Genomic DNA, 17,312 nt, shown 5'->3' with positions numbered 1-17,312 from the left:
TTTAGTGGGATGTTGAATCAACTTCAAAATTGGATTATAAATAAGTCAATATTCTTATAGATCCCAGTGGTCCTCATTTTAAGCTCATATTAATGAGGTTTGGATTGACTCTATGTTCACTCTTGTGCATAAAGATGTTTTGGTAATTTTGCAAGATTGCACATGGCATAGTAAAGAAGGTGTTTGGATTGGGTTAATTGATTAATTAGATGACCATGCATGGTTAATTAATTAATTAAGACCTATTTTGGTATATTAAGTGACCCAAACTTTGGTGGACTCAAGTCACTGAAGCTTAGTAGAAGAACCTTATAAATACCCTCTTAAGAGTTAGGGTTTTCATAACTTTTTTGTTGTGAGAGTCGTCTTCCACCTTTAGAAAATGAGAGAGAAAAAGAAAGAGATAGTCTAGGATTCCTTTGTTCCAAAGCCTACACTTTAGAGTGTCAAGATAGTGGTTTGAGTTATCGAGTAGAACATCTTGGGTGTGTAAGACCCCCAGACTCTTCAAGTTTCATATTCACCACATGGAATTGATTTGGGAATGTCCAAATCAAAAGTAAAGTCTTCTAATGTCTTTAATCTAGATCTTAGAATGTTAAAAATGCTATTTTTCGCTTCCATCGTATAGGATTTAAAATCCTAAGGTAGTTAGTATGTACCAATTTGATCCAAGATATAAGAACAAAGAAATCTACGGTTTCCTCATTAGCAAGTCCACTCATCTTCTTCGTTATCCAATCTTGAAAAACACACTGAGTAGAAAAGAAGGTTACACTATAATCCAAATTTTTGGTAATTTAATGAATGGACAACAAATTGATTGACAACTTTGGAGCGTGTAGCATATTTTTTAAATGAAAAGAAGCAATTAGTGTGACTGTCTCTTGACCAACAATTGCTAAAGTATCAACAACAACTTTCACCTACCTATTACTCGAGCATGGAATATAAGTAACAAAACATCTAGAAAAATGAGTCATATGGTCTATAGCTCTTGAGTTTATGATCTAGGAGTTGGACATATTTTAGGCACTAAATCACATAAGAAATGGACTTACTAGCCCGGGTAAGAGAGCAAGATGTAGTTGGTTTTTCCAGTGTGCTAAGGAAGTTTTTTAGACACATGATATCCTTCTTGTTGAAGCCTTCCCTATCCATGGTTGGCTTTTTTTGTTAGTCCTCCACAACCAAATGAACTTGACTCCATTATTGGCCTCCTTTTGCACCACCAATTTGACCAATACTTTGTAGTTTTCTATGAAGTTCCCACCATGTCTCTTTAGTATGGCATGGTTTCTTGCAATACACGCACCAAACTCCATTTTGATTGGTAGATCTAGAATTATTCCCTATATTACTATGTTGTCCCCTTTCATTTTATTTTAAGGATACCATGACAAACCCTTTAGTAATCTAAGTATGGAGCATAATCACTCTTTGACTTTCCTTTGCCTAAATTAATGAAAAAACTTCACTCAAAGATGACATTTCCTATTTTCCCAAAACTTGCATACGAACTTGATCGAATTCAACATTAAGTCTTGCAAGAAACTAAAAAATCCTTTCCATTTTCACAAATTTTTGTAGCATAATAGCATCCTCACTACACTTTATTTTAATGTCTTGATAATAATCAAGTTCAAGCCATAATTTTTTTTAATATTTATCATACTCAATGATCGAGAGATTACCTTGTTTTGTGGCTGAAATCTTTGTCTTAATCTCATAGACAAAGTTGGATCTTTCACCTCTAAGTAAATTTGTTAAACTACCTCTCATATTTCCTTAGAGGTGGTAAGGAAAATATTTGTGTCACTAACCTCCTACAACATAGAGTTCCAAAGCCAAACCATAATCATTGAATCTTCCTCCTCCCATGTGTTGAATCTTAAGTCTTTCTTGTTCAAAATAGATCCCAATAAACGGCCCAACTTTCCCTCTCTTTTAGAAGGGTTCTCACAACTTGGGACCACTTTAAATAATTCCTTCCATCCAAATGATATGAAACCTAGAAGTTCTTGAACTCTCCCAAAGTATGATTATGTTGTGTCCATGTTGTTGTGTTTGTAAGGAGTTTGCGGTTAATTTCAAATGTCCCAAACATGTTTGGCAGATATGAGAAATCAGTAATTTAACCTAAGGTTATTTTAGTATGGGCATCGTAGGAATGAAACCTAAAGAAGGTCTCTTTAACAAAGAAACTATGGGAGTTAAATTTTTCTAGAGAGCGTAGTGTCACAAGATGCTTCAAATAACCTTTTTCATGGGGTTATATAGAGGGTAGGAAGCTTCTGGAGACTCCTGGAGCCATCTACACTAAGTCATTGGTGGGAAGAGTGTGGAAGGTTCTAGAAATGCCTAGAGATGTCCACACATTTTTACACTATGGTGGAAGGCATGAGAGGCGTTCAAGGCTTTCTAAAGAATTTTAGGGATCTTTTGTATATTCTTGTACATAGACTTATACATAGAATTGTTTAGGATGTTCTAGATTATTCTTGAGTTGTAAGGAACCCTCCAAGGTTCCAGAAACTTTCTAAGGTGCCTATAAATAGGTGAGACCCTCATTTGGCCAAGGCATCACCCAAGAACCTAACTAACCAAGCAAATGAGTTCCAAAGCACTTCTAAAGCTTCCTTTGAGTAATAAAAGCTTCCATTCTTCAAGAGTTGCCTATTACACCTTCTAAAGCTTCTAAGTCGTGAGCGTCTTAGCCTAGCAAACTAAGCATCGAGAGTAAGGCTAACTTAGCAAGATCAAGGGTCTTGCCTTGTCTAAGTGCCGCACGAGCTTAGGAAAAAGCCTAAGTTCGTGACAATAGGCTCGATATCACATGGGAAAATTCAAATCTAAATTTTATTTATTCATGATTATAGAATTTATACAAAAGAATTTGACTATTTAGGAAGCTAACACTTCATCAATTCCTATAAATCAAAGATTTAATTATCGATCTCTACAAATTAGGGATTTAAACTTTTGTAGCTATACAACATAGTTGTACAACAAATATATTCCCACACTGTCCAAAATAAACTTGAGGTTAACTTAGGTCTTAATTTTGTTTGGGTCTAGTTTTGGTTTGAGTTGAACCTTGGTTGAGCTTGGGCCTTGGCATGACTTAAGTTTTGGTTTGATATAAGCTTTTAACTTAAACAACATCAACCATGGACTTGAGTAGCTTAACCTCAAATCAAAGAAATCTTTTGCAAATTTTGATCTCCAAGCTTTAAGGACTTCAACCATTTAAAGATGCTTTTAACAATTTGAAGATTTTTTTAGAAAAACTTTGAAGATCCACATACACTCCAAAATCTCCATTAAAAGATTCAAAAAATATTTGAAGTCTTAGATATATCCTTTATAAATTCTTTAGATTATATTTGGTTGCTAAAAAATACTAAGGAAAGAAAAAACAAATATCAAACAAAGTGATTCTCATATTTGATTTTACTATAGAAAATACAAAATAAAATCACATATAATAAAATTAGTTTAAATCGTGTGTATTTTCTAATTATTTAATTTTTATATCAAATAATTAAAATAAATGAAATGAACTTGAAGTAGCATATAAAAATATTTTAATCCCTTTAAATCAAATTTTAATTTTCTTTTATTTCTTCTTTCATTCTACTTTTTTTCTCTAATTTCTTTTCCTCAAATTTTTCGAAAACCAACATAATCTTAAAAAAGCTTTCAAGATTTGAAAATACTTTAAGACCTGCTTTAAAAATGCGCAGAAGTTTTAAAAACCTTTGAATTAAGGATATGCAAAATAACAAACCCAAAAAAAGTAAACCAAATCCAAGCAAACCATATCACAATTTCCAAAATTTTCAATTTTTTTTACTTCATTTAATATATAAACAAAAAAAAAAAAATCCCAATTAATTTGCTTATTACCAATATTTGAAACCGGTGTGATCCGAACCACCTATAATGCAAAGCCACAAATTCTTTTTTAAACCTTTGGGCTAGGTCTAGCCCACCAATGAGTGTCCCACTATTCACTAACCTAGCAACCTAGAATGTTGTGACCCACGGTCCCCCACAATATTTTTTCTTTCCTAATCCAACCTTAACCCACTGCCCTAATGAACTAATCAATAATCTAAGCATGTGATGATGTGTTATCTTGGATTTTTATATGCTCTATATTTTAAATTAGATATCATGTAATTTATTTGTAATCATGTAGTGTGAAAATAAGTATTTTGGGCTATCATTTTTTCAAAAATCCATGGAGAAACTGAATTAATGGAATTAATGTTAAATTAGTTCGGTCGAATTATTAATCGGTTTTGGTTTAATTAAAGCTAACATGGTTGGATTATCGGATTGATTAAAAACCATGAGACCTCCTCCTATAATATTATTCATATATGAGACAAGTTAAGACCCATATGAACATGTATAGTTCCACCAATTTTACTGGAATAGCCATAATTTTCTCTCTTTATTATTATTATTATTATTATTATTATTATTATTAATTTATTTATTTATTTTTGTGAGGGTGGTTACAGGCTTACAGCGCATTGTCAAGCCGACACCATGAACCGTTTTAAAGTTAGTTATTATTTTTGCGCCAAAAAAGAATACAGCCAAAAACAAACATAAAAACTACAATATGAAAGAAGTTGAGCCTCCAAATTTATTGATTTCCCACACATTGTTCTCTCTCATCTTCATCTCTCATCCCGGTATGGCCCTTCACTTTCCTTGTCCTTCAAGAAGCCTAGAAAAGCAAGAAAGCCAAAAAAGAAGAAACCTCCGGCCCAGCCGCCTCCCCCGCCCCCTCCACCACCACCTCCATCACCATCGTCACGGGGTGGAAATCCAGTCCCACCGTCATCAAGTTCTGGTGACTTTTCCTTACCTGGAATTCATTAAACATTATAAGCCAAGCCCCTCAAATCACAACTTCCAATATGCTTTTGTATGGATGGATGATTACATGTGGGTGCTAGGTGATGAAAGCTAAAGAACATGTAAAATAAGCACCCAATCACTCAGATGGAACATGGAAGTTGAAATATTAATTATAAATAAAGAACAAAAATCAAACTGAAAGGAAAATGAAATCAAATTTATCAAGAATAAAAGGAATAAAAAAAAAATGAAGGAATATGCAAGTAAATGATTGGTTATAAAAGAAGCCGCACAAGAGATGCAGAACAACCCAAGAAGAATAAAACATTCAATTATGAAACTCAGTTGTATAATGAGAAGGTTCAAAGCATAGATGGTGTAAAGAGAGCATTTTGTGAATCTTGGCACACATTTATAAATGATATCTCAAGCTTCTCTAAGCAGCAGGTAGCATGCCACTTAAACGAAGAGTATCCAGATTAAAAACTAAGGTAATTAGAAAATAGTATATTTCCATGAACCTTGTGAATGACAACAATGGAGAGAGAAGTGAACCCTAATCAGAATGTGCTGTACACCAAGATTCCACATTGAGCATTGTCATTTTAAACGGTTTAAGGACAAACTCAGAATACATACTGTAGAAGAGGTAAATTTTCTACTGGTGATGTCATTTATGTACACCAAAATTGGTCATATATCCTTATAGATTAGATCATTATTGATAGACGTTGGTAGCAACGGGTATTCTCAATAAAGTTATTATGATATCTTATGGGATTGAAACAATGTGCCCCTTTAAGTGATTCAAAGGACATGTGATTTAGAAATTTGACATATGCTTTTTGGAAGTAGAGTATATTAGTTGATCACATAATATGTGAGATTTTTAACTCAATGATTAAAAAAGTAATCCTAATAGGGGATAACACTACCTTATTATATTACAGACACTAGTTCATGAAGAGTTTACATGCAGCGAATAGTAGGTCGCAAATCTAAGCGTTATTTAGTTGTTATTTACATAGGATACTATAATACAGTTAATTTTCTTTAGTGTGATGTTGAATCAACTTCAAAATTGGATTATAAGTAAGCCAATACTCTTATAGATCCCAGTGGTCCTCATTTTAAGCTCATATTAATGAGGTTTGGATTGACTCTAGGTTCATTTTTGTGCATAAATATGTTTTGATAATTATGCAAGATTGCACATGTGATAGTAAAGAAGGTGTTTGGATTGGGTTAATTGATTAATTAAATGACCATTTATGGTTAATTAATTAATTAAGACCTGTTTTGGTAGATTAAGTGACCCAAACTTTGGTGGACTCAAGTCACTTAAGCTTAGTAGGAGAACCCTATAAATACCCCCTTAAGGGTTAGGGTTTTCATAACTTTTTTGTTATGAGAGTCGTCTTCCACCTTTAGAAAATGAGAGAGAAAAAGAAAGAGATAGTCTAGGATTCCTTTGTTCCAAAGCCTACACTTTAGAGTGTCAAGATAGTGGTTTGAGTTATCGAGTAGAACATCTTGGGTGTGCAAGACCCCCAAACTCTTCAAGTTTCATATTCACCACATGGAATTGATTTGGGAATGTCCAAATCAGAAGTAAAGTCTTCTAATGTCTGTAATCTAGATCTTAGAATGTTAAAAATGTTATTTTTTTGCTTCCATCATATAAGATCTAGAGGCCTAGGGTAGTTAGTATGTACCAATTTGATCCAAGATATAAGAACAAAGAAATCTAGGGTTCCCAACAAATATAACTTGTTTTCCTCATTAACAAGTCCACTCATCTTCTTCGTTATCCAATCTTGAAAAACACATTGAGTAGAAAAGAAGGTTACGCTATAATCCAAATTTTTGGTAATTTAATGAATGGATAACAAATTGATTGACAACTTTGGAACATGTAGCATATTTTTTAAATGAAAAGAAGCAGTTAGTGTGACTGTCTTTTAACCAACAATTGCTAAAGTGTCAACAACAACTTTCACCTACCTATTACTCGAGCATTGAATATAAGTAAAAAAACATCTAGAAAAGTGAGTCATATGGTCTATAGCTCTTGAGTCTATGATCTAGGAGTTGGACATATTTTAGGCACTAAATCATATAAGAAATGGACTTACTAGCCCGGGTAAGAGAGCAAAATGTAGTCGGTTTTTCTAGTGTGCTAAGGAAGTTTTTTAGACACATTATATCCTTCTTGTTGAAGCCTTCACTATCCATGGTTGGCTTTTCTTGTTAGTCCACAACCAAATGAACCTGACTCCATTATTGGTCTCCTTTTGCACCACCAATCTGACCAATACTTTGTAGTTTTCTATGAAGTTTCCACCATGTCTCTTTAGTATGGCATGGTTTCTTGGAATACATGCACCAAACTCCATTTTGATTGGTAGATCTAGAATTATTCCCTATATTACTATGTTGTCCCCTTTTATTTTATTTCAAGGATACCATGACAAACCCTTCAGTAATCTAAGTATGGAGCATAATCACTCTTTGACTTTCCTTTGCCTAAATCAATGAAAAAACTTCACTCAAAGATGACATTTCCTATTTTCCCAAAACTTGCATACGAACTTGATCGAATTCAACATTAAGTCTTGCAAGAAACTAAAAAATCCTTTCCATTTTCACAAATTTTTGTAGCATAATAGCATCCTCACTACATTTTATTTTAATGTCTTGATAATAATCAAGTTCAAGCCGCAATTTTTTTAAATATTTGTCATACTCAATGATCAAGAGAGTACCTTGTTTTGTGGCTGAAATCTTTGTCTTAATCTCATAAACAAAGTTGGATCCTTCACCTCTAAGTAAATTTGTTAAACTACCTCCCATATCTCCTTAGAAGTGGTAAGGAGAATGTTTGTGTCACTAACCTCCTACAACATAGAGTTCCAAAGACAAACCATAATCATTGAATCTTCTTCCTTCCATGTGTTGAATCTTAGGTCTTTCTTGTTCAAAATAGATCCCAATAAATGGCCCAACTTTCCCTCTCTTTTAGAAGGGTTCTCACAACTTGGGACCACTTTAGATAATTCATTCCATCCAAATGATATGAAGCCTAGAAGTTCTTGAACTCTCCCAAAGTATGATTTTGTTATGTCCATGTTGTTGTGTTTGTAACAAGTTTGCGATTAATTACAAATGTCCCAAACATGTTTGGCGGATATGAGAAATCAATAATTTAACTAAGGCTATTTTAGTATGGGCATCGTAGGAATGAAACCTAAAGAAGGTCTCTTCAACAAAGAAACTATGGGAGTTAAATTTTCCTAGAGAGCGTAGTGTCACAAGATGCTTCACATAACCCTTTTCATGGGGCTATAGAGAGGATAGGAAGCTTCTGGAGACTCCTGGAGCCATCTACACTAAGATATTGGTGGGAAGAGTGTGGAAGGTTCTAAAGATGTCTAGAGATGTCCACACATCTTTACACTATAGTGGAAGGTATGAGAGGAGTCCAAGGCTTTCTAGAGAATTCTAGGGATCTCTTGTATATTCTTGTACATAGAATTGTGTAAGATGTTCTAGATTATTCTTGAGTTGTAAGGAACCCTCCAAGGTTCCAGAAACTTTCTAAGGTGCCTATAAATAGGTGAGACCCTCATTTGGCCAAGGCACCACCCAAGAACCTAACCAACCAAGCAAATGAGTTCCAAAGCACTTGTAAAACTTCCTTTGAGTAATAAAAGCTTCCATTCTTCAAGAGTTGTCTATTACACCTTCTAAAGCTTCCAAGTTGTGAGCGTCTTAGCCTAGCAAGTTAAGCATCAAGAATAAGGCTAACTTAGCAAGATCAAGGGTCTTGACTTGTCTAAGTGCCGCACGAGTTTAGGAAAAGGCCTAAGTCCGTGACAATAGGCTCTGATATCACGTGGGAAAATTCAAATCTAAATTTTATTTATTCATGATTATAGAATTTATACAAAAGAATTTGACTATTTAGGAAGCTAAGACTTCATCCATTCCTATAAATCAAAGATTTAATTATCGATCTCTACAAATTAGGGATTTAAACTTTTGTAGCTATACAACATAGTTGCACAACAAATATATTCCCACACTGGCCAAAATAAACTTGAGGTTAACTTAGGCTTTAATTTTTGTTTGGGTCTAGTTTTGGTTTGAGTTGAACCTTGGCTGAGCTTAGGCCTTGGCATGGCTTAAGTTTTGGTTTGATATAAGCTTTTAACTTAAACAACATCAACCATGGACTTCAGTAGCTTAACCTCAAATCAAAGAAATCTTTTGCAAATTTTGATCTCCAAGCTTTAAGGACTTCAACCATTTAAAGATGCTTTTAACAATTTGAAGATTTTTTTAGAAAAACTTTGAAGATCCACAGACACTCCAAAATCCCCATTAAAAGATTCAAAAAATATTTAAAGTCTTAGATATATCCTTTATAAATTCTTTAGATTATATTTGGATGCTAAAAAATACCAAGAAAAGAAAAAAAAAATCAAACAAAATGATTCTCATATTTGATTTTACTATAGAAAATACAAAATAAAATCATATATAATAAAATTAGTTAAAATCATATGTATTTTCTAATTATTTAATTTTTGCATCAAATAATTAAAATAAATGAAATGAACTTGAAGTAGCATATAAAAATATTTTAATCCCTTTAAAGCAAATTTTAATTTTCTTTTATCTCTTCTTTCATTCTACTTTTTTTCTCTAATTTGTTTTCCTCAAATTTTTTGAATACCAACATAATATTAAAAAGGCTTTCAAGATTTGAAAATACTTTAAGACCGCTTTAAAAATGCGCAGAAGTTTTAAAAACCTTTGAATTAAGGATATGCAAAATAACAGACCCAAAAAAAGTAAACCAAATCCAAGCAAACCATATCAAAATTTCCAAAATTTTCAATTTTTTTTTTTACTTCATTTACTATAAAAAATAAAAACAAAAATCCCAATTAATTTGCTTATTACCAATATTTGAAACCGGTGTGATCCGAACCACCTATAATGCAAAGCCACAAGTTCTTTTTTAAACCTTTGGGCAAGGTCTAGCCCACCAATGAGTGTCCCACTATTCACTAACCTAGCAACTTAGAATGTTGTCACCCACGGTCCCCCACCCACCCCCCTAATGAACTAATCAATAATCTAAGCATGTGATGATGTTTTATCTTGGATTTTTATATGTTCTATATTTTAAATTAGATATCATATAATTTATTTGTAATCGTTTAGTGTGAAAATAAGTATTTTGGGCTATCATTTTTTCAGAAATCTATGGACAAACTGAATTAATGGAACTAATGTTAAATTAGTCTGGTTGATAAATAAATCGATTGGGTTCTAATCGGTTTCGGTTTAATTAAAGCTAACATGGTTGGATTATCGGATTGATTAAAAGCCATGAGAGCTTCTCCTATAGGACCCATATGTTAACTTGTATAGTTCCACTAATTTTACTGGAAAAGCCATAATTTTCTCTCTTTATTATTATTATTATTATTATTATTATTATTATTATTATTAATTTATTTATTTATTTATTTATTTATTTTTGTGAGGGTGGTTACAGGCTTACAGCACATTGTCAAGCTGACACCATGGAACCGTTTTAAAGTTAGTTACTATTTTTGCGCCAAAAAAGAATACAGCCAAAAAAAAAAAAACAAACATAAAACTACAATATGAATGAAGTTGGAGCCTCCAAATTTATTGATTTCCCACACATTGTTCTCTCTCATCTTCATCTCTCATCCCGGTATGGCCCTTCACTTTCCTTGTCCTTCAAGAAGCCTAGAAAAGCAAGAAAGCCAAAAAAGAAGAAACCTCCGGCCCAGCCGCCTCCCCCGCCCCCTCCACCACCACCTCCATCACCATCGTCACGGGGTGGAAATCCAGTCCCACCGTCATCAAGTTCTGGTGACTTTTCCTTACCTGGAATTCATTAAACATTATAAGCCAAGCCCCTCAAATCACAACTTCCAATATGCTTTTGTATGGATGATTACATGTGGGTGTTAGGTGATGAAAGCTAAAGAACATGTAAAATAAGCACCCAATCACTCTGATGGAACTTGGAAGTTGAAATATTAATTATAAATAAAGAACAAAAATCAAACTGAAAGGAAAATGAAATCAAATTTATCAAGAATAAAAGGAATAAAAAAAAAAAGAAGGAATATGCAATTAAATGATTGGTTATAAAAGAAGCCGCACAAGAGATGCAAAACAACCCAAGGAGAATAAAACATTCAATTATGAAACTCAGTTGTACAATGAGAAGGTTCAAAGCATAGATGGTGTAAAGAGAGCATTTTGTGAATCTTGGCACACATAAATGATATCTCAAGCTTCTCTAAGCAGCAGGTAGCATGCCACTTAAACGAAGAGTATCCAGGTTGAAAACTAAGGTAATTAGAAAATAGTATATTTCCATGAACCTTGTGAATGACAACAATGGAGAGAGAAGTGAACCCTAATCAGAATGTGCTGTACACCAAGATTCCACATTGAGCATTGTCATTTTAAACGGTTTAAGGACAAACTCAGAATACATACTGTAGAAGAGGTAAATTTTCTACCGGTGATGTCATTTAATCACAAGCTTTCTTAAAGCTACAAAAAAATATTTTGAAATAAAAGGTTTGAGGTAAGCAAGATTACCCATGCACCATAGCAACATTCTTTTACTGCTATTGGGTTGTTAAGTTTGTGGTTGAACATGAGATATATTTACTTGGATGAGTTGGAGTACTTAAATATTGATTCAAAAGAATGTCTTGGTCCAGTTAGCCCAAATATCACTAGCTTTTTATCGGAAGAAAATATTTAATGGGAGAAATTAGTTCCCTAGCTCAAACCATCCATCAAAAACAAAATCCTACCTCCAGACTAAAGAGCCCAAGGATTCTACAAGTCATGGAGCTATCTTAGGTGAAGCTTTCTATGAGACCAAGATGGACAAGATAGATTTACAATCAAACATTAAGCAGAATTTAAGGAAAAATTAAGCAAATGTCATAAACGATTATCACATGCAGTGCACTAACAGGGTAGTGATTTTAAGATACCTACCTTGAGTAGGAGCAATGGTAATTGTTGACGATTCGCGTGTAACGGTTTGGGTTTGTTCTGCACCACATCTAGCATTCTGCAAATGAGATAAAGCCACATTAAGACCTTATTAAAATCCCATTTGTTTATCAACACTAGATTACAAGCATCTGTGTAAAAATAACATGTAGAGTCCCTGTGTTATTTATATCATGATGGCTTTTTGCACTTCCACTGCTACCCACAAAACATGGTTACTTGGAAAATACACAAAAGAATGCCCATATAAATGAAACATAAAAAGAGATATGAGAATGTATATAACATCTAAATTAGATTTTTTGATTGACAGATTCCCATACCACCCTATGACAAGGATATAAAATTTGGCTCAAGTGACACTAGATTGAGGTAATAATCATGTTCAACTCCAAACTGCGGAATTGAAGACCTCAAGGACTATGAATGGCAATCTTATTCTTTAATGCAAAAAAATATAAATAAATAAATCTTAGAATTACGCTTTATAGAAAATATAGATCAGAGTAATCCCAGAAGAACAATATCTCATAGCTTATTGAATTATAATAAAATGAAAGTATTAACAATTTTCTGAAAGGGCATACACAGCTAACAGGAAACACACAAAAATAAACTTACCAGGGCAGAAGCACATATGAGAGAAGCAGACTGCTTTCGAGTATGAGCAATAGCTTGTGTTCTACCAAAAGAAAGCGACTGTCTGTAAAGCACTACTGGAGAAATAGCTTGTGTTCCACCGAAAGAAAGCGACTGTCTGTAAAGCCCTACTGGGACAGGTCCAAGAATCTTAATTTGGCCCCTGCATTCACCTTCTGATTTCAAGAAAGAAGAAGCTACCACAAATCAGCACCATAAATTTTCTTTTTAACTTGCCACAATTTAATACTATTAGTCAAAATCAATATCTGCAGAACATTCTGGACCAGAACTGAATAGAATTAGATTCCAAAGAATGCACAAAAACAAAGATGTGCCATTAAGGAGTTCTCTATTTGAAATATGGGCATCCTAAACACCCTCTCAACTTGCGCAATCTAAATATCAACTACCTAATAGAATCACATGTCGGTGGAAACAGGCACATATTCTTCATCTACATCATAAAAGGAGCACAGACAGATCAAAAGCATGAAAACTTATGGAGTTAACATTTTAAATAGAACTATTCACGAAGCCCATGTGCAGGAGTGTTTCTAAGTGCCAAACTTGTTTGTTCTCTGAATCTCAGGATATGGGGAAACAAATGATCGTTGAAGTATCCCCTTTTTTTTCCTGCTGCACCATTCCCCCCAAGTTAAAATGAAGTATCCATCTAACGTAATGTGCCCAACATGGATACTTCACTAATTTCAAGTATAAATTAACAAGTTACAAAAGTATCTTAATCAACGTCTAATGATAGTAGGTAATCACTTGCCTACTTATTTAGAACATAAAAGCAGAAGCAAGAAAAGCATCTTAATGCACTTCTAATGACTGGCAATAATGGGTTATCACATAGCCACTTCTAAATGACTAATTTCAAATATAAATCAACAAGTTACAAAAGTATCTTAATCACTTCTAATGATATAGGTAATCACATACCTTACTTCACTCATTTAGAACATAAAACAAGAAGCAAGAAAAGCATCTTAATGCACTTCTAACCACTAAATAATAATAGGTAATCACATAGCTACTTCACCCATTTCAAAGTCTCATGTAAATGGAGTTCTGCTCTATATGTGTTCCGTACAAGAATGATAACTCAAACGAACTAAACTATAACAATTTAGATATGTATATCAATATACCTAGTGGTCTTTTTGCCGGGATAGCAATAGCACTGGCGGTCAATGAAGACATCTTCTGGGAAATGCAGATATTTCCTGTAAATTAAACCATTTCCATTAAAACCATAACTTCAAAATAACAAGCACATCACAACCGAGCAAAATTAAAACATGTATAAACCCGAAGCTTTATATATTAAAAAAAAGGAAATAGAAAATGGAAAAATAGAAGTCCTGGCAACATATTCAGTGCCACAAAAAGAAAAAAAAAAATCTAAATTAACATTTGGAGAAAAATAAAAACAAAAAGAAAATAAATAATAACACAAAAAAAAAAAAAAAAGAGAGCTTGAATAAATAGAAACAAACAAAAATTGGTACTTATCTAATAGTATCGTCGCCCTGCAAGGCTGCAATAACTGATATACCAGATTTTCGCATGTTATGTGTTGCGAAACATTGGGAACCATGCTTTTTCGAAAATAATTTCTTAAAATTGAAATATATTTATAAAAAAAACGAAAATAAAAACGACATGTAAAAAAATGTAGTCTATCCAGTGAATTGTTGGTAATTCTTAACCCTAACGAGACGAATTTAGAAAGACTTAACGAAGAAAAATTTCCAGTCCAATCGAAACCAAAATTCAAAATCTTATATTTTGAAGTACAATAAGATGTAAAAAAAATGAACCAATTATCAAGCCACCACCATTCGATTCAAATCGACGGAAAGCAATTTTCACGAAATTCAACGCCCAAAAAATAAAATCGAACTTTTAATTCCATTAATTATGACATTCGTCAAATGAAGGATAAGCATAAAAAGGAGTATCCAGGGTTAGGGTTAGGGTTAGGGTTAGGGTTACCTGGCTGATGTATGGAGAAAAGAAGATGAAGATGAAGATGAGGCGACGACGTCGTTTAATGTCCTTTCCCTCCGATACCGACTTGTGGGAAGCAACCCCTTTACATTTCTCTCAAAGCAAAGGGAATACATATTAATTATAAAATCCCTGGGCCGGTGTCTGGGCCTCCCTAGCCCGGCCCATCCCGGCCCGGTTCCGGTCCAGGGTCCAATAATAAAATTTGATTTATTTTTTAACATAAATAATTGTCCAAATGCCTTGGGTATCGTTGGAAGAAATTAAAGTGATTTTGATTAAAACGATTATAGGGATTAACGTTTGTATTAAAAACACTCCTAGGAAAAAAATCTTTATTATTTATAAATATATAAATAATTAATTAATTATTGGATTATGTTTTAATAAAATATTATATAATAAAATAATATTTTTTAACTATCAAATAATAATTCAGAAATCACTATTAGAGCTCTTTTGATAATGATTTTAGGAAATGCTTTCAATATTTTGAACACTTAAAAAATTTTGTCATTCAAGTATTATAAATATTAAAAATATTTTTTAAAATCATTGTTAAACACACTTTTAGTATTTAATAATGTTTTTACTTTGAAGTGTTCTTAATAAAAGTATTTTATTTAAAAGTATTTTTAGAAAAATCACCCGATAAGATGTTTTCCTAAAAAATACTATAAATGATTTTTCGGATATTTAAAAGCATTTCTTAAATTTTGTTAGATACCTTAATTTATTTTTTTTTCAAAAATACTTTTTAAGTTAAAAAAACGTTTTCTAAAATCACTATCAAATGAATTCTTTTAATCTTTTTCCTCAAAATCACTATTAAACATGTCAAAAAATTTAAAGAGTAATATTATCACTATAAAAAATTTATTAAATATAAAATATATTCTTTTATAAGATAAAAAAGGTTTCTAAGAAAAAATTTAACATTACTTTCCATCACAATATATTTAAGCTTTCCTAAAAATTTAGAGGAAAAATTCAAAGAAGAATAAGTGTAGAAAAATAAAAACTAAATTTAAAATAAAATAAATTATTTTTATATGTTATTTTAAACTCATTTTACTTATTTAACTATTTTATATAAAAATTAAATAATTTAAAAATAAACAAAATTTTAACTACTTTTAATTATATTAATTTTTTTTTTCATAAGACAATTCCATATAAAAAAAATTATTTTTCTTAATACTTTTAGGGAACAAACACTATCTTATTGATCTAATCACATTTTTGCTTTTGATTTAAAAAGAAATGCGATGGTGTATTTGAAAGGGTAATTTTAGTATTATAATATGTCATTAAACAAAAATAATTTATCATATGATTTTAAAATAAAAGTTTATGTAGATATCCTAAGTAAGAACTAAAATAAAATAAAAAATTATTAGGAATATGTGAGGTTGTATTCTTGACCATAGAGGAGGTAAATAGATAATAATCAAAATTTTTTTTTTTTTTAAAATGCATTAATTAAAATAATTCAATTATTAGCTTGTAATAATTAATATGAACCCTAATAATCCAATAATATTCAATCCGTTAGCAACCAAACACTTGATAAATTTAAAAAAATAATCAATCAAATACTTGCATACAAATTCTTGCACAACAAAATAAGTTCCATACGAAACTTAAAGGCCCCTGAAATGAACATATTGGTTTTTCAGGGGTGAGAAGAATCTTTCACACACTTCGAATATTAGGAACAACTATAGACATAAGACCAAACCATAAGCCATAAATGTTTATTCAAACCATATGTTGCAAAAAGTTGGAGCTACTGAGCTTCAATGGTGTCGGTGATGGTGTCTGGTTTACTGCCCAGTTCAGAGAGGCTGGAGAGGCTAGAGCTGGAGTCACTGCGGCTATGGCTACGGCTCCTGTGGTGGCGACACCTGAAAGATCCGACATGGGTTGTGGGCGAGCAAAGGCAATTGGCCCTGGCACTAGATGGCTTTGCAGTGCAACTTTGGGCAGTTGGTGACAGTGGGGAAGGTGACTGCTTCTTGATCTCAGCTATATTTATTTTAGGTATTGATAACTTACGTCTAGAAGGCTTTTCTTCCATTGATCGATGTCTCGTCTCCCCCTGCTTGAGAGAGACTTGGTGACATCAGAAAAACACCTTAAAATAACTCAAAAGATATTCTTCCAAAGTATTCTAAATTTGTTTTTTTTTTTAAATTAAAAAACAAAATTTAATTTTAAGACGAAGAAAGAAGACTCATTTCAAATATGGCTACATGTATCTACCAAAACTTCAGAGGATGTCAATGAAATTAATCTTTTCACTAATTCTACCATTGATTTGAATCTTTAAAAATGCAGCAAAGGTTAAGTGAATGAAAAAGAGTAGCAGAGGCAGGTGGTCACCTGAAAAAAGTTGCAAGGCAATTCAACCCAAAGGTCTTCGGATGGTCTCCTGAGGAGATGAATGGGAGAGAGCCCAAATTAAAGTGGGGTTTCTTCTTTTCTTTTTAAGTGCATAGAAATATGAGATTCAAATGAGAATATGAACCAAATTCAGAGATGCTGTTAGTAGCTTAATTTTAGATTTCCAACTACCTCTATTTTCTGCTTGCTGTTGCAAATTTGTGGTCATTACTTAATCAAACAATTTGCCACCACTAGTTTTCCCTATTTTTCTGTTTATTTTGGAGGTGGTCATTGGT

The 17,312-nt window shown here is 32.5% G+C and overlaps 1 protein-coding gene and 1 long non-coding RNA gene across 3 annotated transcripts; one reads left to right on the top strand and one right to left on the bottom strand.

Annotated features, from left to right (window-relative positions):
• Positions 1-10,480: 10,480 nt before the first annotated feature.
• Positions 10,481-14,722, bottom strand: LOC100244627 (protein FERTILITY RESTORER RF2, mitochondrial). Of its 2 annotated transcripts, none has more exons than XM_019217154.2 (5): positions 14,614-14,722; positions 13,767-13,841; positions 12,589-12,782; positions 11,950-12,025; positions 10,481-10,809 (listed from the first exon to the last, which is right to left on the bottom strand). In XM_019217154.2, exons 2-5 carry the CDS (start codon positions 13,816-13,818, stop codon positions 10,619-10,621), a joined length of 513 nt encoding a protein of 170 aa, XP_019072699.1. In that variant the 5' UTR covers positions 13,819-13,841; positions 14,614-14,722; the 3' UTR covers positions 10,481-10,618. The 2 variants fall into 2 exon arrangements, with proteins under 2 accessions (XP_019072699.1, XP_019072701.1); XM_019217156.2 differs by having other exon boundaries at positions 12,589-12,779; positions 14,614-14,717.
• Positions 14,723-16,387: 1,665 nt separating this feature from the next.
• Positions 16,388-17,204, top strand: LOC109121826 (uncharacterized). The gene is made up of 2 exons (XR_002029083.2): positions 16,388-16,635; positions 16,969-17,204. It is a non-coding gene; the product is annotated as an uncharacterized LOC109121826 (long non-coding RNA).
• Positions 17,205-17,312: the final 108 nt, after the last annotated feature.

Source organism: Vitis vinifera, chromosome 19 (genome assembly GCF_030704535.1).
Source record: "Vitis vinifera cultivar Pinot Noir 40024 chromosome 19, ASM3070453v1".
Taxonomy (NCBI): domain Eukaryota; kingdom Viridiplantae; phylum Streptophyta; class Magnoliopsida; order Vitales; family Vitaceae; genus Vitis; species Vitis vinifera.
The sequence above is the reverse complement of the archived record's forward strand: the minus strand, read 5'-3'. Positions and strand labels throughout refer to the sequence as shown.